At 38.6% G+C, this 12753-nt stretch overlaps 1 protein-coding gene across 1 annotated transcript; it reads right to left on the bottom strand.

The window, feature by feature from the left end:
• Positions 1 to 905: 905 nt before the first annotated feature.
• On the bottom strand, positions 906 to 9641 carry LOC107754877 (serine protease 27-like). The gene is made up of 5 exons (XM_016571488.1): positions 9587 to 9641; positions 8646 to 8817; positions 5410 to 5684; positions 2049 to 2197; positions 906 to 1205 (listed from the first exon to the last, which is right to left on the bottom strand). Exons 1-5 carry the CDS (start codon positions 9639 to 9641, stop codon positions 906 to 908), a joined length of 951 nt encoding a protein of 316 aa, XP_016426974.1.
• Positions 9642 to 12753: the final 3112 nt, after the last annotated feature.

Below are 12753 nucleotides of genomic sequence, written 5' to 3'. Positions count from 1 at the left end.
TTTTTTTTACATGTATTGCATTTTTACATTTAGATACATGCAGAAAAAAAAATACTGTTTCTGTTCAGGGTTTTCCTGCCGAAATCTGTACTATTTTAATATTTTAGCCTACTTAAAAGCATTATCTAAAAACAATGTAGCTACAATAATCAAAACGTTCTCATCTTGAGCAGAAAAGAAAGATAACTAGCAATTTCAAAGTTCAAGTTCTATCCTAGCCATCTAACAACAATTTTCCAAATTATAATTACATGATTCTTTTGAAATGTTCTTAGCCTACAGATTAATAACGCTAAATGTAGATCAGAAACGTCTTGTCACATCTGGTTTGAACAGTCAGAGTCATAAGTTATAGATAGATAAATAGATAGTATAAAAAAATAACTATTTGCACCATTGTTGTTTTCTGCTGTGTTTTGTTGTTTCTGTTGTTGTAAAAATAACCGCGTCATCCGCAGCTTTAAACTTGGCGCCGGCGCGCGTCCGGTGAGAGAGAGAAAGCGCACGGAGCTGAAAGGGCTTGAATAAAGCGCGTTTGGCTTTTGATAAAAATACTAGAGGATATAGCACTGAAAGATAATTACCATAAATGAGCCTGAGCACTTGTTATGTGATCCGCTCCGCTGTTTTGACGCGCTGTTCACTTAAAATGGTGCTGTGTTACGGCTCGCAGTCCGGATGGATGCCAGGGTGCGGATGCGGTCTGCCTTTTGAATATCAGTTATATAAGGATAAAAGACTCGAGTTGCTTTTAAAATTTTCACGAGTCCTTTCCCTCGCGTCGAGCCAAGTCTGGAGTCATTTCAGGTCGGAGTCAAGTTTGAAGCCTATAAAAATGCGACTCGAGTCCAAGTCACTAACTCGAGTGCCCATCTCTGCCCCATTGCACGTGTGTGTGAGTCAGTTTAAAGTGACTGTAAGTGTGAGATGAGCATCATGAAGAGAATGATAAAATTAGAGTAGTGTGAGAGCTGAAGTGTGGCAGAGCATGTGAAGCTGCTGTCTGTGCCGTTGGACGAAAAGGTCACGAAGCCAATGGCGGCTCCTTCCACGTTCTCCGTGACCCACGTGTGGAACTCAGAGACACGTGAAACCACCTCTGGGAAACCTTCTTTGGCACAGCCCAGGCTCGTCCCAAAGCTGGTGATTCCAGCCTGGACCCACACAGAACCCTGTTTGCACAGTAACGGACCTCCAGAATCTCCCTGCAGACAGAGAAAGAGGAGCAGTGAAAACACAACCGCTGCGTTGCTTTAGTGGAATAGTTCACACTTTTGGTCCGTTCCTGATGCAGCTGCAATCATGATACAGTTTCAGGAGACTTATAATTTACAACAACTGTTACATTGATCACTGCTTGATTGCTACTTTTTTATGGTGCTTTTTGCCTTTTGGAAGCTTAACAACCCCAGTTCTCAATCGCTGCCAGTGTATTAAAACAAAAAAATGATTGCCAAGGAATCAAAAAAATAAAAATGGCAACTACAACTTTTTGTCTGACAATTCACCATTTCCTGGCATTTCTGAGTTTGCATCTCACAATTCTTACTTTATTCTCACATTTCTGAGATTCTGGGGGAAAAAAGTCACAGTTGCAAGATATGAACTCGCAGTTCAAGGAAAAAAGTCAAAAGTGCTATGAGATATACTCAGAATTCGGAGAAGAAATATCCAAATTGTAAAATATAAGCTCGCTATTGTAAGAAAAAAAGTCAGAATTGTGGAAGGCTTGTTACTATGGAAGATTATTTCTCTCACAGAATAAAAAATAGACTTCTTTCCTCACAATTGCGAGTTTATATCTCACAGTTTGGACTTTTCTTCTCAAAATTGCATGTTTATATCTCAATTCTGACTTTTTTCACACAGTTCTGAGTTTCTTTCTCACAGTTCTGATTTTTCTTCTCAGAATTCCAAGTTTATATATTTCAGTTGCAAGCTGACACCTAGCAATTCTGAATTCTTCTCAGAACTGCAAGAAAAAAAGTGCAGATTGTGAATTCGCAACTACCTTTTTTTCTGTGGTGGAAAAAAGCTTCTGTGCTCACCTGACAGATTCCTTTGTCTGCTCTCCCTGCACAGATCATCTGTGCTGTGATTGTAGCATCACCTACTGGCTTATACTGGCAGCTGCACTGTGAGCTGCCCACAACCGGGACCTCCACCTCCTGAAGAGCCTGCGGAGCCGGCAACGGTTCTGTCAAACACAGACTCTGAGAGTTAGGAACACAACAGCACTAATGGAAGATCCATAACACCCTCAGTCTAGCAGCTGTGACCACAATCGGTGGTGAAATTTTCTTCTTCATTTTTTTTTAGCATTGTTCATGTGAAATGGGAACACTGTGTATGATAAGAAAGTAAGTAAAGAATAAATATAAATAAGAAAATATCCACCTTATTTTGCAACACAGAAGTAAGCTATTTTCTGTGAATGTGCAAGACTTCTGATTCCTTAGCCACTATAAATAAAAAACTAGAAGAAGCTACATTCGCATATTCAAGTTACAAATGGCCGCACCTGCTCTTACATTAAAAATAACAAGGCTACTATAAGAATAAATAATAAATGAGAATCCTCATACAACTAATCATAAAGAAATAACATAAATAAAAAATGACAAAAACATGCCCATGTCTCATTTCACCACAAAATCAAAAAATAAATAAATTGTTTGACGGTAATTACAATATTCCTAAAACTGTCTGGACGGATTTCCTGGGAAACTGCATTCTTCTGTAGTTCATCTGTGTGTTTACATCATATCCGTAAATAAAGACAAGAAGGTTCGGCTTCTATAGCGCTTGTATGGTGCGATGGAAGGTGTGTTAAGGGGTTTTTGCAGATAATTGCCTTTTCTTCCTTTGTTTTGTATATCGGGCAACCTAGCGGTGTTAATAAAATATCACCCGAGGGAGTAGTAAGTATCCTACGGGTGATTATCCCCGCACACACAACACACTGATTGATATCCCTACAATTTTTCATTAAAAAAGGACATTTTTGCCCTTAAAATTTAATACAATATAAGGATTTTTCTGCTAAAAATGCTAAAAATCCTCCAAATTAAACACACTGTTCTTCAGAGCATACGATTTTAATTTGAGATTAAAAAGTTTAACTTTTAGCCAAAAACTATTTTTGATTTAAAAATCCCTTGAAACCATCACGCTGCTTTTTAATATATAGATTTTTTTTTTTTTACTGTAAAATCAACTTGGCCCTAAAAAAAGCTTAATTAGTAAAGATCTAATGCCCCATTTCTAAGCACATCCCAAAACCCAACAATGACAAATAAGATTGTGATATAATTATAAGATATGTGATATATTAGTTAAGATATAATTATGCAGAATTAACCTCAACCTAACCATAACGTGCCTAACTTTTTCGCACCGTCAGACTTTTCAAATTTATCCATATGTCTGCTCTTCTCTTACTCCCAGATGTTGACATTTTTGAACGTTTTATGAGACGTTCAGGAAGTGTATGTGTAACAGGGTTAAAAATGTTACTTTAAATGTTATAACTTTCACCAAAATTACTGTGTTTTTGTTCATTTAATAATTGTTTAGAGACCTCTTGTGGCGATAATAAGTATTTGGGGTAATTTGCCTTGCCTGTGAAACCACACCCCCACCCCCAGCAGAGAAGTTTATCTGATGCTGAGGGGTGGTAGGTAAAATGTGCTCCCGTAAAATGAGTTTTCTTTGTAACTTGACACTTGCTGATTTCACAAATAATATTAAGATAAACGGTTAATGATGTTGTGTAACAAGATGTTAAGTGACTGTGATTGTATTTGATGAACTTTGTGGAGTTTGGATGCAATTTGCTCGACATGTGCGTTGCATGGCTGACGCCATCTCTTTGAATCAAACACAGGTTTATCTCTCATTTCTGTTTGCTCTTTTAGATGAATGTACATGTGTATAAATGCCCACTGTCGCCAGAGGATGTATTTCTCTCCTTGTTGTGTTACAGTAAACAACGCATGAAACGCAGTTCTCTGTGTCCACCTGTGATTTATGTGCTGTTGGATGAGAAGCGTTACACATGCAAACTTATGCCTCGCAGGGTAGATCAGAGCATTTCAGTTTAAATGTGCGCATCTCTTCTTCTACGCTCTTCTTCTATCTTCTTCTTCTCTTCTTGTCTTCTTCACAAGATTCATCCACACAAAAATCAATATCAATATTTATCCCACTCATTCGAAACCACACCCCCACCCCCAGCAGAGAAGTTTATCTGATGCTGAGGGGTGGTAGGTAAAATGTGCTCCCGTAAAATGAGTTTTCTTTGTAACTTGACACTTGCTGATTTCACAAATAATATTAAGATAAACGGTTAATGATGTTGTGTAACAAGATGTTAAGTGACTGTGATTGTATTTGATGAACTTTGTGGAGTTTGGATGCAATTTGTTCAACATGTGCGTTGCATGGCTGACGCCATTTCTTTGAATCAAACACAGGTTTATCTCTCATTTCTGTTTGCTCTTTTAGATGAATGTACATGTGTATAAATGCCCACTGTCGCCAGAGGATGTATTTCTCTCCTTGTTGTGTTACAGGTATGTTTATTTGTTTGAATCTTGACTGTTAAAACTGTTCTATTAAGACAGATGCGCGCTGTGTTGCGTTCTGGTGTTTGTTAACAGCAGAGAAGTTTATCTGATGCTGAGAGGTGATGAATGTACATGTGTATAAATGCCCACTGTCGCCAGAGGATGTATTTCTCTCCTTGTTGTGTTACAGTAAACAACGCATGAAACGCAGTTCTCTGTGTCCACCTGTGATTTATGTGCTGTTGGATGAGAAGCGTTACACATGCAAACTTATGCCTCGCAGGGTAGATCAGAGCATTTCAGTTTAAATGTGCGCATCTCTTCTTCTACGCTCTTCTTCTATCTTCTTCTTCTCTTCTTGTCTTCTTCACAAGATTCATCCACACAAAAATCAATATCAATATTTATCCCACTCATTCCTACTTAAGTAACTGTGTTTTTTATCTCAATGCAATTAAGTTAAAGTAGTTTTAAATCAGCATTAATTAAAGTGAGTAAAATGATTTATAAATAATTGACTTTTTATTACAGTAATTAAAATTGTTCTGAATAGATTGCTTTCTTAATAAAAAAAAATGCACACACACAATTTTACTCTTGTTTTGTTTTTCTTAGATTTTTTTTGTTTTGTTTTTCTTAGATTTTCTTAGATTTCAAGAGATTCACTGGTGTTCTCAGGCTGTCAAAGCTACATATATTAAAGTATGAAATCTACAGAGTAATTAATTATTGCAGAGTTGTGTTTATAGAGGTTAGAACTGTAGAAATGTTACCCTGTGCATTAAAATGCGCTTCAGACACATATCTTTAGGTTGTGAACGACTGGTTCTGGTGCACTCACGGTTTTTGCCGATGTTTCCCCAGCCTGTAGCCCAGCAGAATGTGGCGTTGTGAAAGACACTCCCTTTGGATGCCAGGCAGACCGGACGAATGTATGGAGTGAAGGTTACAGGCTGGCTCAGTTTCATCAGGGAGATGTCATTATTGAACAGTGGGTTGTTGTACTTTGGATGGATGGTGATGGACTGAATACCAACTCTTACTTCATTTGGGTTGGCAGCAGACGTGATCTGGGTTTGTCTTCCCAGGTACAGTGTCCAGCTGTTGAGGTTAGTACTGTTGCGAATAGCGATAGAATAAACATTTGCTTAAGATAGAGAAAAGTTTCAGTAAATTTGCTACCAGTCTTATGGAAACAGTTTAAAACTTAAATGAATACTTCACCCAAAAATAAAAATAAAATGCAGAACATTTACTGAACCTCAGAGCAGGCCATTCAGGCATTGGCTGAACTGTTTACTGTTTAATGCAAGATGGCGGCGCACATGTATGCTGCGGCTATGCACTCTGAGTGGTTGTTGTTGTTTTTTATGTCTACACTGTTGGTATCTCTGTCGGTGAGCACCTTGACATATAAACGGCAAGATTTATTTAGGATTGGAACGTTATGCGGGGAATCACATTTCACTAAGAGTTTTTACATCGATCATCTTCCGTCGGAGATCGCTTGACCAGCAGGGAGTCCGTGGATTACTATACTGGGCGAAAGACGCAAGAGGCGGAGCAGAGATCGACGCCAGAAGCGCGGCTGCAGAGCTGCCGTTCAGATCCGGCTAAAGAAATGTCTATACAGGCCAGCGTTACCCAGTATTTTTTTGACAAATGCTAGATCACTCGGTAACAAGATGGACGAGCTAGCAACGACAATTGAGGTACAGAAGTTGTTACAGAACTGCTCGGTTATGGTAATAACAGAGACGTGGCTACACCCGGGGATACCAGACGAAGCTATCATGCTAGCGGGCCGCACAGTGCACCGGGCTGACAGAAACAGCGACTCCGGCAAGAGAAGAGGAGGGGGACTGTGCATCTACTCTAACAACAGGTGGTGTACAGATGCTACAGTCATGGGAAGACATTGCTCACCTGATTTGGAGTTCATTACACTGAGATGCCGGCCCTTCTATCTGACGCGTGAGTTCACTGTAGTTGTTGTCATAGCTGTGTATATTCCACCTAGTGCTAACATTACAGTGGCATTGAACTTTTTGCTAGCAACAATCAACAAACTGCAGTGTGTGCATCCCGACGGGATCTTTATTGTAGCTGGGGACTTTAATCGTGCAAATTTAAAGAATGTCCTTCCTAAATTTTATCAGCACGTTACATGTTCGACGCAAGGTCAAAGCACACTGGATCATGTATACAGTAACATCAAGGAAGGATATCAAGTCTCTACCCACCCTCACTTGGGCCAGTCTGACCACCTTTCCCTTTTTCTCACCCCAGCATATAGAACTCTTATTAAGAAAACTATTCCTAAGGTGAGATACTTGCGGTTCTGGCCAGAGGATGCAATCTCACAACTGCAGGACTGTTTTGAGCACACCATATGGGACATATTTGCACAACAGGACCTGGCAGACTTTACATCCACTGTTTTGTTTTATATTCACACCTGTATTGATAATGTCACTGTTGAGAAACGGATCAAATATTATCAAAACAGCAAACCATGGATGACTTGACACGTCAAGCAGCTGTTGAGGGACCGAGACACAGCCTTTAGGTCTGGAAACATGGAATTATACAGCGCTGCCAGATCCAACCTAAAGAAAGGTATCAATGAGGCAAAAGCAGCTTACAGAAGAAGGATAGAGGGACATTTCAGCGAGGGGGACTCCCGGCACGTCTGGCAGGGCATTAAAGGCGCTTTTCCACTGCATGGTACGTGTAGAGGCGGCGCAACTATAACGACATGTGAATAATCCCGCCCACTCTAAAGCGTTACTAAACTGCAGTGGAAACGCAAACGGAACCGTGCCGTGCCGTACTGAGCCGTGCCGAGCTGAGTCGTACCACGCAGTGGAAAAGCGCCATAAGTACCTCACAAACCTGAAGGGCCCTAAAGATCTATCCAGCAGCACCAGCAGTAACCTGGCTGAGGAGCGCAATTATTTTTTGGCACATTTTGAGCAAACAGAGGCAGAGACCAGGCTCACATCAGCACCATCTACAGACAACCTGACACTCACTGTGAGTAAGGAGGACGTCGGGAGAGTGTTCCGGAGTGTTAATCCCAGGAAAGCTGCTGGACCCAATGGTATTCCAGGGAGTGTACTGAGGGACTGCGCGGACTGAGGTTTTTACCTCCATCTTCAACCTCTCTCTGTCCACCTGCACTGTTCCCAAATGCTTCAAATCTTCCATCATTGTGCCTATCCCTAAAAAATTCACCTATCAGTAGCCTCAGTGACTACAAACCTGTAGCTCTTACCTCCACTGTCATGAAGTGCTTTGAAAGATTGGTGTTAAAGGGGTCATATGATGCGATTTCAATTTTTCCTTTCTCTTTGGAGTGTTACAAGCTCTTGGTGCATGAAGAAGATCTGTAAAGTTGCAAAGACTAAAGTCTCAAATCCAAAGAGATATTCTTTAAGAGAAAAAAAAAAGTTAAGAGTCAACCACGCCTACCTAAAATGGCTCGTTGTAACACGCCCCCACATGTCTACGTCACAATGTGGGAAGACTCTGTTTGATATAATCCGTAATTATGTCCCCACTTGATGCAACAAATGCCTCGTTTATAATGGGTTTTAATGTTTTTGTCTCGTCGATCCGGCCGGACATGGCATCACAGTATGGTAAAGGGCGTAACATTTCCGGATGTAGATTAGATTGTTTCTTCATCAGAACAGATTTGAAGAAAGCACTGTTATGTATAGAGGACTCATATTTTAGCTGGATGCAATGGCATGATGTTAAAAACGTCTTGATGATGGATTTGTTTCAGCTTTTGTCTTCTCCAGATGTTAACTGATGGACTGGAGTGGTGTGGATTACTTGTGGATTATTGTGATGTTTTTATCAGCTGTTTGGACTCTCATTCTGACGGCACCCATTCACTGCAGAGCATCCATTGCTGAGACACTGATGCAATGCTACATTTCTATAAATCTACTCATTCTGATCTTGAATGGCCTGAGGGTGAGTAAATGTTAAGCAAATATTCATATTGGGGTGAACTATTGTTTTAAGCTGCTAAAGATTGAAGAGTCATGTAGCAGTGCTTCTTACGAGATGATGCAGTGAGCAGCCGTCATCACCCACTGGCTGTGGATCAGGGTTCCTCCACAGATGTGTCTGCTGTTGTAATGGACACTGACCTGCCAGGGCCAGTTACCCGCAGGGGCATCAGTGCCGCCCACTACACGTGTATTTAGAGGAGGTACTCCACAGTCTGCAGCCACTAAATTATGTGCACAATATACACAATATATTCTATCGGTCAAAAGTTTGGAATAAGATATTTCAATGTTTTTGAAAGAAGTCTCTTATACTCACCAAAACTGTATTTATTTTTATCTAAAATTCCGTAAAATAACAGTAATATTGTGAAAAAATATTTAAAGTATAATTTAAAATAGCGGTTTTCTATGTGAATATCTGTTAAACTGTAATTTATTTCTGTGATCAAAGCTGTATTTTCAGCATCATTACTCCAGTCTTCAGTGTCACATGATCCTTCAGAAATTATTATAATATGCTTATATTAGTTGTGCTGCCCAATATTTTTGTGCAAACCCTAAGAAAAGGCTTCTTTCAAAAACATGAAAAAATCGTAACAATTCCAAACTTTTGCCCGGTGGTGTAGGTGCTGCTCTTATTGTTTACCGTCTGTGCATTTGAGCCTGCAGAGTGAACAATTTCAAACTTTTAAAGAACTTGCCTAATCCGGACTTCACCTGAAAGGTGTAAATACATATGCTAATAATAACCTATGCAGTTTTACTTTTATGTAAATGCACCCTGTTTTAAGGAAGTTTTGATATTCTTACTGGAAAATAACAAAAAATAGTGATTAAGGTAATTATTGATTCAGTGTAGTGAATGCATTAGAAACTCAGAGTTTCTACACATTTAAAAAATTAGACATTTTTTTAACAAAATATAGTTGAGACACAATTCACAATTGACTCTGCAAACACACATACTTAAATACTCATAATCAAACTCACCCTCCATACTGAACATCATGGCTGTAAAGCTGAGCAGGATCACTGACAACTCCATGGCTGAAGTGAAAGACTGGGAAAGAGAGCTGTCTTATGTCTTCTCTCTCTTTAAATCGCCTGTTTGACGTGTCTTCTTGGTCTGACACAAGTAGGCCAATTGTTCATGTAATAAAACAGGTTAGACGTGTCTCATTCTTTCCTATAAATGAAAGTATGCATGATGACGGTGATGCCAGTATAGCTAAAACACGACCTATATCCTTTATTTTATAAATAAACCCAATTAATATTTTTTTACAATTTTTGCATAGACCTTTTAGACCAATTATTATAGACCTTATAGACTTTTTTTTTTTTTGCAAAGCTTTTAATATTAGGAAAAGATCCACCAACATGGTCCTTTTGTAAAAATCCTTTATTTCATTAAAAACAAACAAACAAACAAACTTTTTACTGACAGTGGCTACGTTTACATGCACCCAAATAATCCATTTGTAATGGGATTGACGGCTCAATCAGACTGAAAAACATTCATGTAAACACCTTAATCGATCCGATTAAGCTCGATCGGAATTAAATTTCGATCGGATTGAAGGGGGTGGTTTATTCCTTTTCTAATACAATTGAGAGTGCATGTAAACACTCGATCGGATTGAACCCCGAAACTGAAAGGACTGCGCATGTGCAATGACGCAGAAATAGAGTAATGAGGCATGACGCGCAGAACGAGCGGTTCTTCCTTTTGAATAAAGTGTTGTATAAATGCGTGTCCTGTCATTATAAAACTCTGCTTTCACTCAGCAACTGTGAAGGGGAGCAGGACAACCTCCCACCAGTCCTTGTTTTGGATTCTCATCCACAGGCAACCCGTTTTGGGAGCTGGGAGGGGTATTTTTAGTGTGTGATAAATATGTGCAGCACAGCATAGCGGTTTATATGTGTATTTTTCCATAAATTAATAAATATTAATTCTGCTGTTAAAAACAAATAAATAAACCGTGTAGGAGAGTGGTTATTATGTGCAAACAGTGAGAAACTCTATTTTTGTGCAGTGTGTGCATGTAAAAAAAAATCAATTCTGATTTGAAGCTTGTGACATACAAACATGCACATCAACCCGTCTTTAGCGTTCATGTAAACACTACATTCAGATTCATCAATCGGAATGAATTCAGTCCGATTGAATCAAAAAATGTGCATGTAAACGTAGACATTGTTGCCACCTTGGCAACCAAGTACATTCACTTTATTTACTTATTTATTTACAAAATAAAAACAGGAAGTTTAATTAGAGGCAAAATTGTTGGTTGTGATGGAAATAAAGCTACAACTGAGATAATTTGTGCAAATAATACTCCTAGCAAATATTGAACTGTTTCATATTTCTTTCATTCTTGGTTTAGATTATAATAGGTTTTGAAATGTAATAATTAAAAATCATCCCCTGGGACACAGTGCCCATTTTTATGAGTTATAAGCTGTTATGAGACTCTTTTGTTAGCAATATTTGAACTGGGTTTATGCACACAGCATCAATGCAATGCAATGCCACATAGCAGTGTTTGCGTCTGATATATTTCTGGAAATAGACAGGAACTATGAAGCTTTGCTTTGAATTTCATTCTGTTGTTACATCTAAAAGAATCAGATTAGCTCCAGTTGTATTGTTCTCTCCTTTGGCTTGGATACATTGCTCTTTTGTGTATTATTGTCATTTGTAAATAGCTTTGCATAAAAGCGTCTGCTATAGATGAATGAATGTAAATGCAAACTTTGAAAGACTGGATTATCTAGAAAGTGATTCAACAGGTCAGACTCTAAGCACATCTGAAGGGTGAATGATGCCATGAAACAGCTTCTGTGTTGCTCATTAAAGTCATTAAAGGAACTTACAATGTTGGTATTGACTTCCATGTTATGGAAAAAATACAATGGAAGCCAATGGCTATCGGCAACTGTTTGCTTACCAGCATTCTTCAAAATATCTTCTTTTGTGTTCAGCAAAAGAATGAAAGTCGTTCAGGTTTGGAGGGTAAATGGAGTAAATTATGACAGAATTTTCATTTTTAGGTCATTTTTGGCCAAATAAGTTTGTCTTGCAATAATGTTTTAATTCTTCATTATATAGCCCTAGATGAGACCTAACATACCACAGTGTTAAAATAAATGTTGATGTGTGTAACAGTGGCCCCTTTATTCCTGTCTGAGGGGCCCTGTGTTCCTTATTTTCTCTCTCTTTCATTCCCTCTGTCACTGTAAATCTTTTTACTCTTTTTGTCTTTTTACTGTTTCTTCCAAGACCATTCTTCCTTTACCTTTCTAATCCCAGTTTAACCCTTATTTCTTTGACGATTCTTACTGTGAAATTGTTGAAACCTTTCTAAACTGAGCTTGAGAAAGAGTATAGTCTGAATCAACAAAGGGTTAATCGCTTGATTGGTAACATTTAAAATACATAACAGCTAAATTAATGTTTCAAAATATAATATAAAATATAAATCTTTAAAAATACAGTTAAAATACATGTTGAAGAAATTCATCTAATTTCAACTGAATAAAGAAAATATTCTGAAAAATATGAATTAGAAAGGTATTAGTCGAACAAGCAACAAACAAGCACTGTGATATGCAGTGATATCCATATTTATCTAATCTGTTGTGCTTTGAGATATGAGACAGGCCTTGATTTATCACTGATTTGACTGAACACAAATGTCACTATCTAGATACACCTGGCTGAAGAGTATGAACTCCAGTCACGTACAGTAATACTCGTATCCTCTAATAAAGCTGGTTACTGTGTGGTCAGAGCTATAAATATTGTATAGCACAAGCTTCTAAAACTCTTCATTAAGTTAATGTTTCACCACAGAAGATCTCTCTCTCTCGCTCTCTTAGTAGCCAGTGTTTACCCTCTTCACACCATTTAACTTCTCTCTCTTTCTCTCTCTTAGTGATCAAACTGAACGACGCATTGAAAAGTAGATATAAAGTTTGTACACCCCCTTTTCACAAGCACTCAGCGTCTTTCTTTTGCCCGCTTGATCCCCGCCTACTGTCCCCTGCCCTATATAAGTGTGTTTCTCAGTATGCAATACAAAGAGCAAGAAGCAATGAAAGAAAGAAATAGAGTAATGATAAGGAGTATGTTCACACTCCAGTAAATCGCC

The sequence above is a fragment of the Sinocyclocheilus rhinocerous genome, unplaced genomic scaffold, assembly GCF_001515625.1.
Source record: "Sinocyclocheilus rhinocerous isolate Xijiao unplaced genomic scaffold, SAMN03320098_v1.1 scaffold2066, whole genome shotgun sequence".
Classification (NCBI taxonomy): Eukaryota; Metazoa; Chordata; class Actinopteri; order Cypriniformes; family Cyprinidae; genus Sinocyclocheilus; species Sinocyclocheilus rhinocerous.
Note: the sequence above shows the minus strand (reverse complement) of the source record. Positions and strands in the feature narration are given on the sequence as shown.

Coding starts and splice junctions, on each gene's coding strand:
- LOC107754877 (XM_016571488.1), bottom strand. CDS start 9,641: ATGGAGTTGTCAGTGATCCTGCTCAGCTTTACAGCCATGATGTTCAGT. Junction 8,818..9,586: donor CATGATGTTCAGTATGGAGG/GTGAGTTTGATT, acceptor CACATAATTTAG/TGGCTGCAGACTGTGGAGTA. Junction 5,685..8,645: donor GCTGCTCACTGCATCATCTC/GTAAGAAGCACT, acceptor TATTCGCAACAG/TACTAACCTCAACAGCTGGA.